Consider the following 18,199-nt stretch of genomic DNA (forward strand, 5'->3'; position numbering starts at 1 on the left):
CTTCTGTTTTTTCGGTTAAAATTGTTTTCAAACTACGTGTAATCAAACTGTCTTCAATTGTACATACTGTAAATATTGCAATTATTGTCTGTATCTGATGGCCAGGAGCCATATCTGTATGTTTCATTTGATTCTTAATAAAACAGGCTGGGCGCCCATGAAACTTTCCCTTTTCATCCCCTTTCCTATCTCGCTTTACTCTTTCCCCTTCACCTCTTCCCTTAACTACCTTTCCTTTACTCTTCTTCACACTCGGGCAATACCAATGAGTAGTCCCGAGTCTTCATCCTCTTTATGAAAATGTAACATATCAGAGTGCATTTTGTGTAAGTACCTGCAATGAAGTTTCTAAGAAAAGCAATTACAAGCTTGCTGCAGCAATTGTGTTTGTGTATTGTTAAATAAATATGTTGGTTGTCTATATTTTGTGTATTCAGTGTATTGTATTGAACAAAATGGTTATGTGGCCTGTGCTCGTCACATTCTCTCAGTTATCTGGCCCACTGTGAAAAAAGCTTGGTAACCCCTGGTTTAAAGCAATCATTTGGTTGAAGTATTGTATTTTTCATTAAAGAAATAAACAGTGTGTATTGATTAAAATATTTTGAGTAAGATATTAATTAAAAAAACATATTTCAGTATATTCTTGTAGCAGTGCATCTAATTATAGTGCAACCTCAACCATAACCTCCTCGTGTCCTTGAAAGTCTGAGTTTTTATCCCATTTTCTTCCAAAATCTCAATTTCTCGTTGTTCTGAACTGGTTGGTCACATCTTCATTGGTCCCTGACCTCTTGCTAGGGAAATGATTTGGATTTTGGGGGTTGTTGAACACCACTGCTTTCCCCAAGGTAGGGTCATGCTCCTTTCTGAGCGATTGTCCCATAAATTACCAACAATGTGTTTTTTCCTGCCTCAAAGAAGATGCAGATGGGTTCATATTATATGCAGGTTTTACTTCACTTTATTATCTTTTTACTCAATCATCATTCATTCATATTTATATCCAATTACAATATTTTGATCAACCAAATGAATGCCTTAATAAATCAAGCTGAAAAATTTGCTATTAGTATTGGGCTTAGAGAATTTTATTATATATGTTACCGGCAAAGTTTGAAATCCGGCATTCTATAGAATGCCTAGGCATTGTATATAATGCCTAAAACTAGCCGGCAATCTATGAAATGATTTATATTTTATAGATTTCCTAGGCATTCTATAGAATGCCAAATGAGAAACCGGCAAAGTATGAAATACATCTCCGTTTAGTTTCAAATATCACGTGGCAAGGCACATGACTTTTAACGAGCGGCTCAGGCTTAGAATTTGTCAGTTGCACTTTGCGGTTTATTCGGGAGTGTCAAAATACACAATTTTACTTAAATTTGTTCAACAAAAAATTAGTTTTTTACTGTGGTCCATGAAAATGGAGGAGCAAGCTGTAGTGTTGGAGAAGGTGTCATGGTCTATAGACATGAAACAACGATTCGATGATGAACTGTGCAAAATTCGAGTTAATGCTGCAAAAAACAGTATTTTCTTAACCGAAACTACTTACCAGAAGTTAATAAATGATGTACAAAAAGCCAAAATGACTACTAAGAAGGAACCCAGGGACTATTGGTTGCTGAATCGCTATGATGTGATGATTGTAGAAAACAAAAGTAAACTCATTTATCCTGTTAAAGAAGGCGTCAGTACTATACAGTATTACGTCACGGACTCAGAGTTATTTCACGTACTTCATGAAGCTCATTTGGCTATTGGACACGGAGGACGTGATAGAATGTTGAAAGAACTTTCAATCAAATACAAAAATGTTACACGTCATGATATTGAACTGTACATCCACCTTTGTGAACCTTGCCAGAAAAAACAGAAAGGTATTAAAAAGGGCATTGTTGTGAAACCTATGATTTTTTCCGAATTTAATTCCCGTTGTCAAGTAGATCTTATTGACTTTCAGTCTCAGCCAGATAGAGAATACAAATTTATTATGGTGTACCAAGATCATCTCACAAAATTTGTGATTCTTAAGTCTCTAACGTCGAAAAGAGCTGAAGAAGTAGCCTACAACCTAGTGGACATATTCTCGTTGCTTGGAGCGCCGTCTATATTACAGTCTGACAATGGTAGGGAATTTGCGAATAATGTGGTGACCAGCTTGAAGGAGTTTTGGCCAGCACTGAAGATCGTCCATGGGAAGCCTCGCCATTCACAAAGCCAGGGTAGTGTCGAAAGAGCTAATCAAGATATCGAAAATATGCTCTGTACTTGGATGCAGGACAACAAATCTGACCGCTGGAGTGAAGGACTACGTTTCGTTCAATTTATGAAAAATAGAGCTTATCATTCTGGGATCAAAAGAACACCATACGAAGCTCTTTTTGGCTGCAAACCTAAAGTAGGGCTTTCTTTTCTACCAGAATTAAAAGACATAAATACAGAGGAGCAGCTAGAAAAAGTAATAGAAAGCGTCAAAACAATGGAAAAAGGTGAAACTAATCAGATTACGCAAGATGAGATTATAGTCGTTAGTGGAGTAAACCAACACGATGAAGACATGCTTACTGAAGAGATTTCCGTTTCTGATACCTGTTGTGTGTGTTTAAAGGAAACAAGTGATGCACTTGCATGCAAAAAATGTCGTCAAAAAATTCATACCTTCTGTGGCCATGCTAGTAAAGATGATGAAATGGATATTTTGTGCACCCTTTGTTTCAAAACTGAAAATGCTATTGAAGGTAAAATAAATTCTAAAATCAATCTGGAAATACAAGCCAAAAAATGAAAATAAATTCGGAAAAAAAATTTCCCACTGCTTCTTTGGGAACTACTGTGCGAGTTCCTATTCCTGACGTCGACAAGGGGCGAGGTGATTCGCGCAATATATTGGCAATTGTAATGAGTGTGACAGAGGATGGTTTCTACCGACTTGGAACTTCTGAAGGAATTTTAAAACAAGTATATGCGAGATCACAATTCACTCCATGCCCCAAGAACTTGCTTAGAATTGAAGATATTCCTGACCATGAAATTCCTCTCCGGTCAGTTGCAATTGCTCAGTCCAGTGGAAGCGGCCAAGGATTCGTCAAATGTATGTGTAAAACAAAGTGCCAAAATATGAAATGTCTTTGCGTGAAAAATGTAATGAAATGTAATTCAAAATGTCATTCAAGCCTACCATGTTGCAACAAGTAGGTTAATTGTAATTTTTTATATGAAAATTTTGTTTCCCTTAATAAGAAAGGCATAAATTTTGTTTTGTACAACTTTCATTTTTCTTTACGTATTTTGAATAAATTTTTTTAATGGCACTCTCATTATTTTTTCAGAATAACATTTGTATTTTTGAGGAATGCACGTCATTTATATAATAGCCTTATCAGAACCTTTTTTCATACTTTGCCTAAATAGCATTTGTCATTCTATAGAATGCCTAGGTATTATATACAATTCCTAGGGAAAGTATGTAATAATTCTCATATTTCATAGATTGTCTAAAAACGCCAGGCATTATATACAATGTAGGTATTCTATAGAATGCCGGCTTTTCATACTTTGCCGGTAACATATATAATATACTGAAATATATATATTTCAGTATATTATATATATATAAGCCTAAGCCTAAATATAAGCCTAAAATAACTGAAAAAGATACATTACCATTTCTAATCTAGTAATATAAGAAGGAAATCCAATATCCAACATAACTTTATAAATTTCTTTATTTTCTTCATTTTCATCATTGATTGTTGAAAAAATTGAAGTTTCTATTAAATTAATAATTATTTTTTTAATTGTTGTTAACTTATTTTATAAATTATTAAGTGACAATATTTATTTCTTAATCAAATTTATTAAATTTACATGTTGTATAAGATCTACAAATATTTTAGTTATGCTATTAGGTTTTATTACTTTTGTAATTAAATAATTCAAATTATATCATAAATAAAGTAAGTTTATACACAAAAATTATATTCAATTTCAATAAAATAAATTATAATGAACATTTGTTCAATTGATTAAATAAAATGAAAAAAAAAACAACAAAAGCAGGATAATCAGACAAATATGGATTATATTAATATTTTATACATAATGATGTTAGTGATATTAGTGTCAAAATTATATCAAAATTACCATCTCTTCAACTCAACAAAGTCATATTTTAAAAACTGTGTTCTCACATTCTTATATATAGTATGTGGTAGAGTCATAAGTCAAACTTTTAATATAACTTTTATTATAATAACTTTAGAAGTACTTATAAAACACCACTTTTAAAATAAGTACTTTCTGCAGCTATATACTTTGAAAACTTTCAACCTCTTCTGCATTCCCTCTTTAAGTACAATTGTTGCAGCACCTTTTCATTTTGTTCAGATATTTTTTTAATGTAAAAGGCCTGGTACATTAAAAGTTTGTTTACAATGGTAGACCCATTAAGTCCTAAATTGACATTATCAATTGCCTCTGACATGCAGTAAAATGAAAAAAATGGTCCCATCTCTGTCAAGCAAAAAAGTGGATTCTCCAATATGACAATGCATTGTATTTGCTAGTTAGTGAATATCTGAAAACATCAGATATCCATACTTCCACATCCTCTTTATGTACAATACCTGTCCTCACTCCTGCAGACTTTCATGTCATTAATAAAATGAAAGTTCTGCTGAAAGGTCAGATTCAAATCAGCAGAAGTGAAAAGCGCTGTAATGATTTCAATCAAAGAGATAACACATTGAAGTGAAAGATTGTTTTAATAAGTAGTATGAATGTTGGCAGAAGTATGTAGTTATAGAAAGTGCTTATTTTAAAGGTAGAACAATGTTATGTTTACAATGTGAGTATTTCTGCAAATATTCATATTGTTAACATAATAAAAGTTATATTAAAAGTTTAATTTATTTTTGACTCTTCAACATTTATACACTACATATCTAAAAGAAATAATTTTATATACATTAATATTTTTCTTTTGGATCAATGTTACTCTATAGCAGTACTTCCCAAAGTTTCATATTTAACCAAATGGCTCAACATGAAACTTTGGAAAGTATTGATATAGCTATAGCCATTAGGTTAATGTTCAATTTTCAGCTTCCTGAAAATATGTTAAGTTATAATTTAATTCCATGATTTTTTGTTCAAAATATAAAACAAAAAAATGGAGAAAATTCTATTTTTAAAATGATAAGAAGACAACTACAAAAAACATTGTCTCAATTGCCATCAATGAAGAACAAAAGTTAAAATCAAAAACAAAGTATATTGCATATTGTTTCATTGATAATGAAATATTGAAACTGATACATCCTGATTGTCCATATCACTTTAAATATGCAAACTGAAGTGAATATTAGATTTATCTTATCTATTGGATAGATTGAAATCCATTACTTTCTAAACATGACCATAGCTTCCAAAATATTAAATAAAACCTATAAAGTTATAGATTATCCATAATTTCTGCATTATATTGCCAAATTTTTATACTTTTCTAAGTTTTATAAATAGAAATGTAAATAAAATGGGATTCATCATATATATTAATCCATTCAAGTTATTATAAATAAATTGTATCTAGAAATTTATGTACTTACCATCAATGAAAAGTAAAATAGGATGGAAACTTAGTCTTTTGTGTGAAGCTTCTTTTAACCCCTGAATTAGTACATAAAAACACATTAAAGTTTAACAATATATGTAATAAAACTAATTTAATGTCATATAAATAACTACAGTTACAAAATAAAATAAATTATATATTAAAAGTAAATCATATAATTTATTTTTTAAATTAATTTATGTATTCAAATTTTTCATAAAAAAATCACAACAAATTTGTATATAGTGTAGTAAAACTCTTAATAAACAGGTTTAAATAATGATGTCAAATCGATATAATATTTACACTATCCCAATCAAACAGATCTGGGATCAAAGCCTAAAATATTTTAAAATGAAACTTCTGTCTTTAAACTAATACGTCAATAAAATATGAAATAATAAATATAATTAAAATTTAAGAAATAAAGTTCAAAACTTAAAATGACATCTGTCTCAGAAATTAAATGTTTAGTGTTGAAGTAAAAAGATGATTTAGTAAAAATTAAGTGTATGTAATTTGTCAGCTAAAACAAACAAGGAAAAAAGTCAAGTTTTGAACAAAGAATGAGGAAATCAAAACTTTAAAAGAGCATTGCATACAAATAGAAATATGAAAAAACATACAAGTTTGGACTATTTTCTTTTTAGTTTTATGTAAACATCTAAAAAGATTAAAAATTAATTTTATAAGCTTGTATAATAACTTTAAAATGTTGAAAATTATAAACTCATTTTCTGGTTTCTTCCTAATAATTAGTACTTCTCAATAGCAGATATTTTACAATTCCTGCAGATGGCCACTATTGAGAAATTTTGCTATAGATAAAGAAAATAGAATTATTTTTAGTTCAACAAATGCTAGTAAAAAAAAATACAGCAACGAGTTGCTTAACTTTCCAGCACCATCTGTTATCATATTTTATTAAAAAACTTTATATTTTTAACTATTATAAAATGGCAAAAAAACTTAATTTCAAGGGTAGGGGTGAATTTTAAAGTTTTAAAAACATTATAAATGCTAATGAGTAAAATAGTCATTAAGTCTGATCCTACTAGAGACATGATATACAACCCCCTTTATCTCTCCACCTCCTCAACCTTTAATCATCAAAATTTAATAGCATCAATCCCCCTAATATACAAACCTCCCTGCAAAATTTCAGAAATGTTCAACAAAAAGCACAGGGAGTCATTAAGTTTCAAAGAGGGTGAACAAAATTACGTCTGCCCACATACACACACTAACATCCATACATATAAAAAAAACCCCAAATATTTTTTCATTTCTCGATGTTTCAAAATCCGAAGTCTGAAAATATAAAAATCTGAGGTGGTCATTTTTTGACCAATTGCCACACTTTCCCTCTGTTATACATAACAGAGCCAGAAAAGTAAAAATCACAGTTGTAAACCATGATTGTGTTACTTAAGGAAAGTGCAATCATTGGAGTGTTGATCATGTAATTAATAATCTGTTACCTATTTCCTTTTTTAAATTGTGACAAGCATGATTAAATGACAGGCAAGTTGCCTTTCTGGTAAGAAAGTAAAAATGCTGTTGTTCATAAACATTAACCAAAAATTGTTGGAATGACCAAAATTTTGTTTCATGTATTTTTTCACTTCAGGATATCCAATAATAATAAAAGGAAATTATATAAGCTTATAAAATATACTTAAAATTAGGAACTCATTAAACAGTTGTTTTTGTGTGTTTTTAGGATGTTTAGTTCATTTTCTATGTTTATTGAATGATTTGTAATTTCATTTGCAACTTTCACAAAATTGAGTATATGTTATATACCAGACATGGGCAAATGCAGCTCTTTTTGAGTTACATGTGGCTCTTGCTGAAAGTGATAATTTCTGCTTTTTATTATTGTTTTTACAATTTTATTTCCACAAATTTTTGAAAATATGTTTATTAAAAATTTCAATATTTGTTTTATATTATATTTATATTATATAATAAAATCACTGTACAGAACTGAGGTACAGAATAAAAAAGTACAGAACTGCGGCTCCCTTGCATTTTGCAAAACCTACATTTCAGCTCCCACTGAACTCTTGCTTGTCCACCCATTATATACTTACAGTAAGGATATTTATAATAATAGCTATATCTGTTGTGTTCACTCATTTTCTTAACTACACTTTCAATTACCAGTAATTTAAGCTTGGAAACTAAAAAAGAATATTTGCTTTCCTCTAAGTAAACTGTGACCACATCACACATTAAAAATCACTGATATTAGGAAATTACAGTAATAAATCACAGAATTTCTTACAACCAGTTTATATTTAATTAAAAATTTGAATGCAAATTCATTTAAACACTTTATCAAAAATAGTTATTNTAATATAATTATGTACAACTATCCAAATCATAAAAACATTTCAAAAGCAGAAATACTTAACTTTATTATTAATACATTAAATTTACAAGAAATAACTCAAAAGGATATACTTGAGATAATTCAATTATCGAAAACTTCAAACTTAACAATTAGAATCACCTTTCAGAATAACCACATGAGAGATCTTATCTTTTCTTCATTTATACGTAGTAAACAACAAAATCTTCTTGAAGAATGGCAAAAAGTACAGATCTCCCCGGATATAACCAATAATTCAAGAACTAGACGTAAATTTCTCCTACCAACTTTTTATGAACTACGAAAACAAAATCCCCAGGTGAAATTACGAAACGATATTTTAATAATTGAGCGTGAAAAGATAACTTACAGCTTAAGTATGGGAAAACTGGTACATGTTGATACGTTTCTTCCATCATCAAGAATAACGGCCTTAACTAAATGACAGATCAACAGGAGTGAGAAAACTCAATTCCACAAACCATATTCTAATAATCAATCTTTAACAATAATAAATTGGAATAGCCAAGGTCTTAAAAATAAAATTTCACAATTAAACGTTTTTAAATCGAAATACGATCCGGATATTATTGCAATAACCGAAACCTGGATAACTTCAGAATCAATCTACAACTCAAACCTCTTTGAAAATTTTACAACAGAATCAACTTTAGCAAAAAAATCAATAGGCCCAGGCCGTCCTAGTGGAGGTCTTTGCTTATTAATAAAAAAAGGTCTTTGTAAAATTCTACAGTCAAAAAAATCTAATAACTTCATTCTACTCCTCATCCAGTTTATGAAACCAACTTTTATTAATAATATGAATAACCTAATAACTCTGATGCTCACATACATTCCACCTGAAGACATATCAACATTGAACAAAATATCTAAACAAATAGAACTTTGGCAATATACGACTCCTTACTCTATAATAGTGGGTGACTTCAATGCGAGGATTGCAGAGAAAATGGACTCCAAATACACTGGTAACAACTTTTTAATACAAAATAACCGACAATCAAAAAAGTACTTATCTTTTGGATAAGTACTTAAATAGCCTCGGTCAAAAGTTAATCGAAGTAATAAAAAACCTTAAAATGTATATACTTAATGGACGACTTAAGAACGATATTTCTGCAGAATATACTTGCCTAACTCACAATGGAAGATCAACTATAGATTATACGATATGTTCTGAATTGTTATTGGATTATTGTTCGAATTTTGAAATTCTTGAATTTGATATTTCGGATCATCTTCCTACAAAAGCAACCTTTTTATTATTTTTGGGAAAAAATTCTAAAAACACCTTAAATAAAAAGACAAATTTACAATATAAATCAAATAGATACGCCAATGAATTTGAAAACCGATTAGATAACATCCCGAAAATTACAGAATGCAACAGTGAAGAAATATATAACTTAATGATAAATATAATGAATAATTACATAATTGTGGATAGCGACAGAAAGAAATTTCACAAAGAATTTGGACAGGGATGGTTCGATTACGACTGCTACAAAACGAAAAAGGAAAAATTAATAAAATTAAAAATGTTCAGAAAAAATTCAAACAAAATCAACTATAACAAATATAAGGAAGCTAAACGAATGTATAATAACTTAATTAAGACAAAAAAGAAAAATTACTTTAGAAAGCTTGAATTAAATCTAATTCAATGTAATAAGGATAATAAATTTTTTTGGTCTATTGTAAGGAGATATCGACCAAAACCATGTATAAATGAAANAAGGACTGAACATTTATAATCCACTACATGTAGGGTAGTTTAATTGTAGATATAGACATATAGTGATTTAACAGTCTATTTTGATTTTTTGAAATCACATTACAGCAAAGTCACAAAGTGAGATAATATATAATAAAAAATACTTGTATATAAGGATAATAAATTTTTTTGGTCTATTGTAAGGAGATATCGACCAAAACCATGTATAAATGAAATCTCTCCAATTATCGATTTTGATACCTGGAAAAATTTTTTTCAACATTATCCAAGTATTTATTTAAAACCTCCAATAATTAATAACGCAAAAGATTATGACGAACATCTGGATGCCGACTTCACAATTGACGAATTAAATAACGCAATTCAAAAAACTAAAACCCATACAACTCCAGGTTATGATAATATTCCTACGAAATTTTTAAAATTAATGTCTAACAGTTCTAGATCAAAATTACTTCATCTTTATAATGTTATGTACAAAACATCTACTTTTCCTGACTCCTGGAATACAGTTAATTTAACCATGATATATAAAAAAGGTGATAAATCATCACCAAATAACTATAGACCCATTGCACTACTATCAACGCTAAGAAAATGTTTTACCTCTATGTTAGCAAATAGATTTCAACAATGGACCAAAATTAACGAATTAGAAGCTAAATTTCAATATGCCTTCAAAAAAAATAAAGGAACAGAATCTGCCATATTTATTTTACTAATGATAATTCAATTGCATCTTATAAAAAAACATAGGAAAGTTTATGCCGCATTTATCGACATTAAAAAAGCTTTTGATTCAATTCATGTACCTTTATTAATAAACAAATTAAAAGCTAGTGGTGCAAGCGTTAAATTCACATCTATAATAAAAAAGTTATATGGAAATTATACTATAAGAATTAAACAAGGAAACTCGATATCTCTACCTCTAAATCTTTCACGTGGAATACTTCAAGGAGACCCACTGTCACCATATCTATTTAACTTTTATCTAAGGGACATTGACCAACTCTTTAATTACTCCTCAGATAGCATTGAAATAAACAATATCTCTTTTCATTATATCCTTTTCGCCGATGATCTAGTTATTTTAGCTCCTAATAAAATATCTCTGCAACGCAAAATCAATCAACTCAACCAATATCTCAACTCAATTTATCTTGAAATAAATCCTACAAAAACTAACATTGTCATTTTTCGTAAAAATAAAAAACTAGCTGATAAGGACTCGAAAATTTATCATGAAAATACTCTACTGCAAATAACTAATGAAGTCAAATATTTAAGAGTAGAATTTGATTGGAACTTAACCTTTAAATATCAAGTGTTAAAATTAAATGTTCGGGTTAAAAAGGCAATCGATAACCTCTTATTTTTATGTTCAACAATGAAAACATCAAATTTAAACATTCATCTTAAACTCTATAATACTACAATAAGTCCTATCATTTATTACGCCAGTCCAATTTGGGGTTTGGATTATATCTACAGCCTTGAATTTCTGCATATTTACTTCTTACGTAAATTACTACAATTAGAAAAAACCATACCTGGATATGCCATTCGACACGAAACATCACGTTCTTGGATCTTTCCTCAATTATTAAAAAGAATTATAAAATTTTACTATAGACTTAAATATAAAAGCGATGAAAATATTAGATTATTATATCAAGAAATGGCTAAACAAAGTAAAAACAACAATAATAAACAGTTATGGCACTACAAAATTCGAAGAATATTAAATACTTTTGGAGTGTCGGAACAATTATTTACAGACTCAATTCAAGAATATTCAATTGGAAATATGGTTACTCCCTGTTGATGGATTCTGCTATTGCTCAATCAATCAACAGAGATCAACTTTCTTTAAACCAATGTAATTATCACCCTTGGTACAACAATATTTTAAATATCCCTTCCTTCCAACCCTATATATGGCTACCACTTGATCTGAATGTAAAACGATTAATAATTCAATTACGACTAAATAAATATTCGATTCTAATTAATAATACTTATATAAATCTTTTAAATACACGCTGCCTGTTATGTCAACAAGAGGATTTTTCTGTGCTTCACCTCCTGCAAAATTGCCAACCCTTGGATAATATACGTGAACAATGCAATATCAAAAATATCTGCTGTATAGATTCACCTATCGACTTCAAAAATAAATTAAATAATATCAATAAAAAAGATGCTTATAAAATTTTTAATTTTTTTGTAAAATATTCTGAAAAAATTTCTTGTAATACTTAACCACTGGCTCAACATTACAACCTAAATTCAGAAAATGTATTATTAAGATAAATTTTACTCTCTCTAAGTTGTTTAAAACATTAATTAATATTATATTGTCAAGTCATGATGACTTACTAATTAATTTTTTATTGTGTTTCTTATTATACAATCATGTAAAGTAAAATGTTAAATTATATTGTTATTTGGTATACCCCCCAAAATAGGGGAAAATTTCCTTGGAAATAAATTATTATTATAATAATAATTTTAATATAATAATTAAAATTCAAAATGTTTTAATTATAACTTTGACTATTTTTAAACTTATAACTAAATCAATAATTGTTACAATCTTTCAAATCTTTTTATAAGAGACTATCATTAATAAAAGGGAAAAAAATCAGAATTTACTCTAAATTATTTTTTCTGCATTTCAGTTTTTATGCAAAACAAGTGAGAAAATTTAAATGTATATTTATAATTATAGTAACTAATATAGTTATATATAAATTAGATATATATTTGAGATAAATAAGGACTTGCAGTATATAATGTAAAAATTACAGAAAAAATAATATTTAATTATTAATTAGGCTAATAAATCTGATTTATACATCCCCAGATTACACAACCGTTTCAAGAAAGTATCACATAAACTAGTCATATAAAGCAAATCAACTTTTACATGGATATATAGGCACACATTTCCAAAATAAAAATAATTACTTAAAATTTAGATAGAAATATAACAGTATTTTTCTAATTAGTACATCTGTAACTTAAAATTTAATCAGATGAATCAACCAAAGTAAGAATTTAGTCTGGTTCTTTCCTCATCCCTTTGAATGATCTGGCTTGGTGGATTGGCAAGTTTCAACTCTGTTAAAGGATTGGTCATAAAATATGGTCTATTATGGATCTATTCAGGGTTTATTATAATTAAAAACAACAAAATTATTCTTTGTAATGGTTCAGATTTACCAGCTGAGAAGGACTGAACATTTATAATCCACTACATGTAGGGTAGTTTAATTGTAGATATAGACATATAGTGATTTAACAGTCTATTTTGATTTTTTGAAATCACATTACAGCAAAGTCACAAAGTGAGATAATATATAATAAAAAATACTTGTATATTATATATGTATCTTTGTAGAACAATAAAGTACTGGACAGCTACAGAATAATAAATTCTAATTTTTTCATCAGAACTGTAAAGTATCAATGAAATAAGTGCATGTAAAAGAAAAAAATGAAACTTTAAATAAATAATTGACAGTTCTAAAGTTTCAGATTTATCAAAAACACTTTAATGTATAATATTTACTTACTTCTTTTATCATATGTAACATAGCAGATGATGACATTCCACCAGAAAATGCAATTAAGATCTTCTCTCCTCTTTTTATTTGTTTAGATTTACCTAATGTTCCACGAAATTTGTGTGTACAGTAGGCCAAGAAACAGGAACTAAAAATTATTTATTTATTTATTTAAGAACAGCAAAATGTAAATATAAATAATAATTTGTTATGATGAAAATTCCTTACACTGATTTCATTTTGAACAATTTTATAAACAAAATTCCAGAATATGTATTGATATATTGAAAAGAAAATAATTTACTCTATGTATTTATTATTATAATTAATAAATCACAAGAAGAATAAATATATATATATAAATTCCAATTGCAAAACTTTGTTATTTTCTATGCAAAACTGAGATGTTTGAACTTTGTTGTCTTCATTATATCAAAAGTTTCAAAAGTCAGCTTTATCAGAAAAGAACATATTATCCCAAATATTTGTAAAAATAATTCTTTTAAATTGTCTAATTCCACACTCTTGAAAATTTATATGATTTGTAACTTAATGTCATTATTTGAAAATTCATTGTATGACTTGGAACTAACAAGTGCTTATTAATAAAAAATTATTAGATCATCTGATTAACTATCTTCCTGACTAATGTCTTTTTGAAACACATTCTTTTATGTTAATTTTTATATTAAATACATTACAAAACATTTCAATTCATTGAAAAATCATAAAAACTTGTTTCATTCACACTAACTGGATTTATGTTTCATTTATTGTTTTCTAATTCTAAATTTACATGTCTAGAGATGAAAATGGAATGGAATAGTTTGGATAGTATAATTGATGATTTGTTCAATTCTTTTTAAGTCTGCTTATCAATCAGTTTTTTGTATAACATCTCCAGAAACAATTTTAATTGCAATAATACTGATTATTGCATAAATGTCTGATATATGTTATCATTGTATATCTTTTACTTAGATGATAAAGTAGTGATAATCTAATAATTTTCTATAGTTTTTTAAAATTTTTAATAATTTTTTGTCAAAAATACTCTGATAAGCACAAAATTTTTAATTTAGTTAAAAAACTTTTATAAAACTGTAAATTTTACAGAGTAAAATGTTATTGTATTATAAGGAATTATCAAAATACTCTGTATGTGTATACACTGTTAAATAATTATTTTTAACATTGGTACTATTTATTACTATTATTATTATTTATTTAAGATTACAAATGTTTTAAATTTTTTAAAAACGTCTATTTCACATATAAAGCAAATGTCCATCTGCTTGTTTCCTCATGTCATTGTCAACATTTTTTATATTTACATATACTGTACAATGCAGGTACACTGCCCCATATTTTGATTAAAGATTATGGCCTAAAGATAGATGAAATAAATAAATTATTTATTTTTCAGTTCTTAAAACTAGTATTTATATACTAGTTGATATTAATACAGTGCAATCATAAAGTCCTTCTGTAGTGGTTTGGCCATATGATGACATCATAACTTACTTTAACTCTTTCGACATGTGGTCTGCCTGAGTCATTAGTCATTACTTTGTTCCAGGAAGATCCTCTCATTTCCCTGACCACTACTGAGGGAGTTTACAATCACATTGTATAAGAAACAAAAGCAGACCTCTTTCAATGATTTTTTTATTATCTATAAATACTGAAAATATATTTTTAAAAACATTCAAATTCATACCGACAAAAAGAATCCTTTCCATGAACTATAGATGCTTTTTCGTTACATCTTCTACATAAACTTTTAGCCCTGGAAAATAAAATATTTTGTTACTTCTAATCATTTACATATTGTAGTATATATGCATGTATATTTTAGGTGTTTATACAGGGTGTATTGGAATAATGTTTTAAAAATTTGGGAGACTTTAGAGGATGAAATTTTGAATGTTTTGATATAAGGAAGCTATAGCCAGAAATGTGATATAAAGTTTCTACAGCACTTTGCATGTTCTATGCAATCAGTATGCTGAATGAAACAGCAGAATACAGTATTTATGACAAGTTTTATTGACAAAACAGTAGAGTACAATCAAACTGTACATTGAATCAGTGGCTGCACTACTTTAGAGTAAATGTTAAATGTGACGACCACCAATTTTGTTACATACGAAGAATGCAACAAAATGCATGTTTTGTACGACTCTGTGTAAGATGCCATGCTCCCCTCTGATTGTATTAAATGCTGCAAAGATGTGCTCCGTAAGCTCATGAACTGTTCCTACAGGTGTTGCGTACACAAGGGACTCATGTTGACTAGTTGTGTGTTTGCAGCACAATGCCAGTAAACACAAGGGGTGACCTGAAGGACGACAAGCACTAAGTACACAACGTCCTATACACAGGCTCAGTTAGACCATTGTAGTTGTGTGTTTACAGTCTTCCTTCCGCAGCAATAATATGATGTCAATGGACAGAAGGGTAGCTACCACAGTGAAAGGTGGTCAAGCACTTCCTACCGCTGTAGACACTAGTTCAAATTTCCAGCTATAGGTTCCTTATATCAAAACATTCAAAATTTCATCCTCTACAATCCTCCAAATTTTTAAAACATCATTCTGATACACCCTATATAAAACAAAAAATAAAATCAGAAATAAAAAATTTATTTTTATTTGCAATAAATAGAACAGACTTTTAAGAAGAAATTATGTTTGTTAGATAGAATCTAATAAATCTATACATTATATGTATTCAGTAAACAGACGAATTTTGTATTGTAGCCTATATCATGTAAAATCAGTCCTTTACACTAACTAAATCAGCAAATAACCTCATTGAGTTGATTATACAACTTTATATCATATAAGTATTTTTGTCCCCCCCCGTTATAGAGAGGGAAGTATTAATTTTAAACAATGTTTTAAGGTACTGTTTCAAGTTTTTACAATTATTTTAAATTTTATCAGATTTTGTAAATCATTTGAAAAGCAAGGAACATTAAATAACTGATGTGCAGCTAATGTTTGTCACAGCCAAAAACATTAGCTGCACATTACAATATCTGTCAGTGTTCACACAAAATTTCATGAAAATACATCTATATTAACTATGATAATAATCAAGTTTAAAAACTATTACATTTGTGTATCCTTGTGAAAATACAAATGCAGCTCTGAATGAGACAGTTGAAATGTAATCAGAGTAGTAGACCATGCCACACAGGAGTAAAAAATGTCAAAGAAACCAATGGTATATATATACCATTGGTTCCTCTGCAAGATATAAGACCCCAAAATCAGCCTATCTGGAATTTTGAAAACTCTCAAAAATGGGATAAAATTTAAAAGTGAAAAAGTCCAGAACTATTTTGCAAAACAATGCTAAAAATCAATTGTTTCCCACTTTACTAGAGACAGCTAAAAATATCATAAAACACAAGAAACACCATTGCACCGGCTACTTCTGGGGCACAGTCACGCAGTATGCACCATTAAACTTATCACATGTTTAACAAGCAGCCTAGTCTTATCAAGAGTCATAATTAGAGACATGGTTCCTTTGACTTTTTGGATGTCTAGGAGGCCAAATTTGGGATCCAAACCACTCGTTCGAAATTGCAATTTTACCATACTGAAAATGCACAAATAAGTATTTACTGTAATTATACAATATAGACAAACTGCTTTATGCATAGCAACTAGAAAAGAATGTACAATTCTAATGCCCTAAGGTCACAAGTCTAAACCAGTGTTTTTCAACCTTCTTCAATAAGCAACCCCTTTACAAGTTAAAAAATTCTGGCGACCCCCCAGGGCCATATTAAAACTAAATCAGTGATTTTAAAAACTACGTATTTAAGTTTCTTTCTGTTGAGACCTAAATATCAATCAAAAAACCAAATGTACTGTAAAATAAACAGGCACAGCCTTCTCACTGAGATTGTAGTTATTTTATTGCAGTGTAGGACCTACCAACACTTATCTTTTTCTTTTACCCGCGACCCCCCCGTGTAAGGCTTTGCGACTCCGAGGGTCGCGACCTACAGGTTGAAAAACACTGGTCTAAACCATGTTCAGAGAATTATGGAGTACAATATCTCACAAAGGTTCCATTAATTCCTAAACAGACTGTGATTTTTCATGATTTTCCTTTCATTTTTTAAGAGCAATTTTATTTAAAAGGCTCAGTAGGGTAAAACCCTAGATCTTTAGTTCACAAGATCTAGGGTTCTTGTCAGTGGCTCAGATGGCTAAGTGGCCTTACCACTTAGCCATCATTTCATGTATTATTACCGTCACGATTTAACAGCGTCATCCATATTTGGATGAACTGAAATTCAATTAGTTATCAGTGTAATTATCAATTCAAATAAATATTATTATTATCCAAAGAATATCAGCTAGATTATCGACAATACATAAAACATTGAAATCGTAAAATACAATTTAAACTCACTTAGTCTTTATTTCTACAGTTTCATTTCCGTCTTCGACTGAACACATCTTAAAAATTTAATTTTAATAAGTTTAATAGTAAAACGCGATCGCAAGCACGTGTCAAATTCTTTTATGAAATAAACAATTTTATCAGTGTCGCCATCTACAAAAATTAAAATTGTAAAAAAAATAAATAAAAATATTAATCAAATGGTCTTGATTTTATGTTATAATTTTACTATACTAAATAAAACGAAAAAGTAAGTAAATATTATAATAATAGGAATAAGCTTTTGTACAAAATAATTTTACATTTGCGTAAAAGGAAGATAAAACCAGTGCCGGCCCGAGGCAAGTTTTAATATTCCTGAAAACAATTATTTTAACAGCTTATTCAGTTGTAAATAAAAATATTATGTACTGTATTTGATAGATTTCTACGAATGTAAAGCCACA

The 18,199-nt window shown here is 28.8% G+C and overlaps 1 protein-coding gene across 1 annotated transcript in view; it reads right to left on the bottom strand.

Annotated features, from left to right (window-relative positions):
- Nucleotides 1-17,881, bottom strand: part of LOC111641147 (cytoplasmic tRNA 2-thiolation protein 2-like) — a 28,845-nt gene extending 10,964 nt beyond the window's left edge. Inside the window, exons 1-5 of the mRNA XM_023387272.1 lie at nucleotides 17,763-17,881; nucleotides 15,046-15,114; nucleotides 13,335-13,473; nucleotides 5,616-5,676; nucleotides 3,673-3,779 (exon numbers count right to left, since the gene is read on the bottom strand). Of these exons, the coding sequence (XP_023243040.1) occupies nucleotides 3,673-3,779; nucleotides 5,616-5,676; nucleotides 13,335-13,473; nucleotides 15,046-15,114; nucleotides 17,763-17,809 (423 nt within the window). The 5' untranslated portion in view covers nucleotides 17,810-17,881. The remainder of the gene's footprint in view (nucleotides 1-3,672; nucleotides 3,780-5,615; nucleotides 5,677-13,334; nucleotides 13,474-15,045; nucleotides 15,115-17,762) is intronic.
- Nucleotides 17,882-18,199: the final 318 nt, after the last annotated feature.

This window comes from Centruroides sculpturatus, unplaced genomic scaffold (assembly GCF_000671375.1).
Source record: "Centruroides sculpturatus isolate CEXI.00-Female unplaced genomic scaffold, Cexi_2.0 scaffold1455, whole genome shotgun sequence".
In the NCBI taxonomy this organism is placed as follows: Eukaryota; Metazoa; Arthropoda; class Arachnida; order Scorpiones; family Buthidae; genus Centruroides; species Centruroides sculpturatus.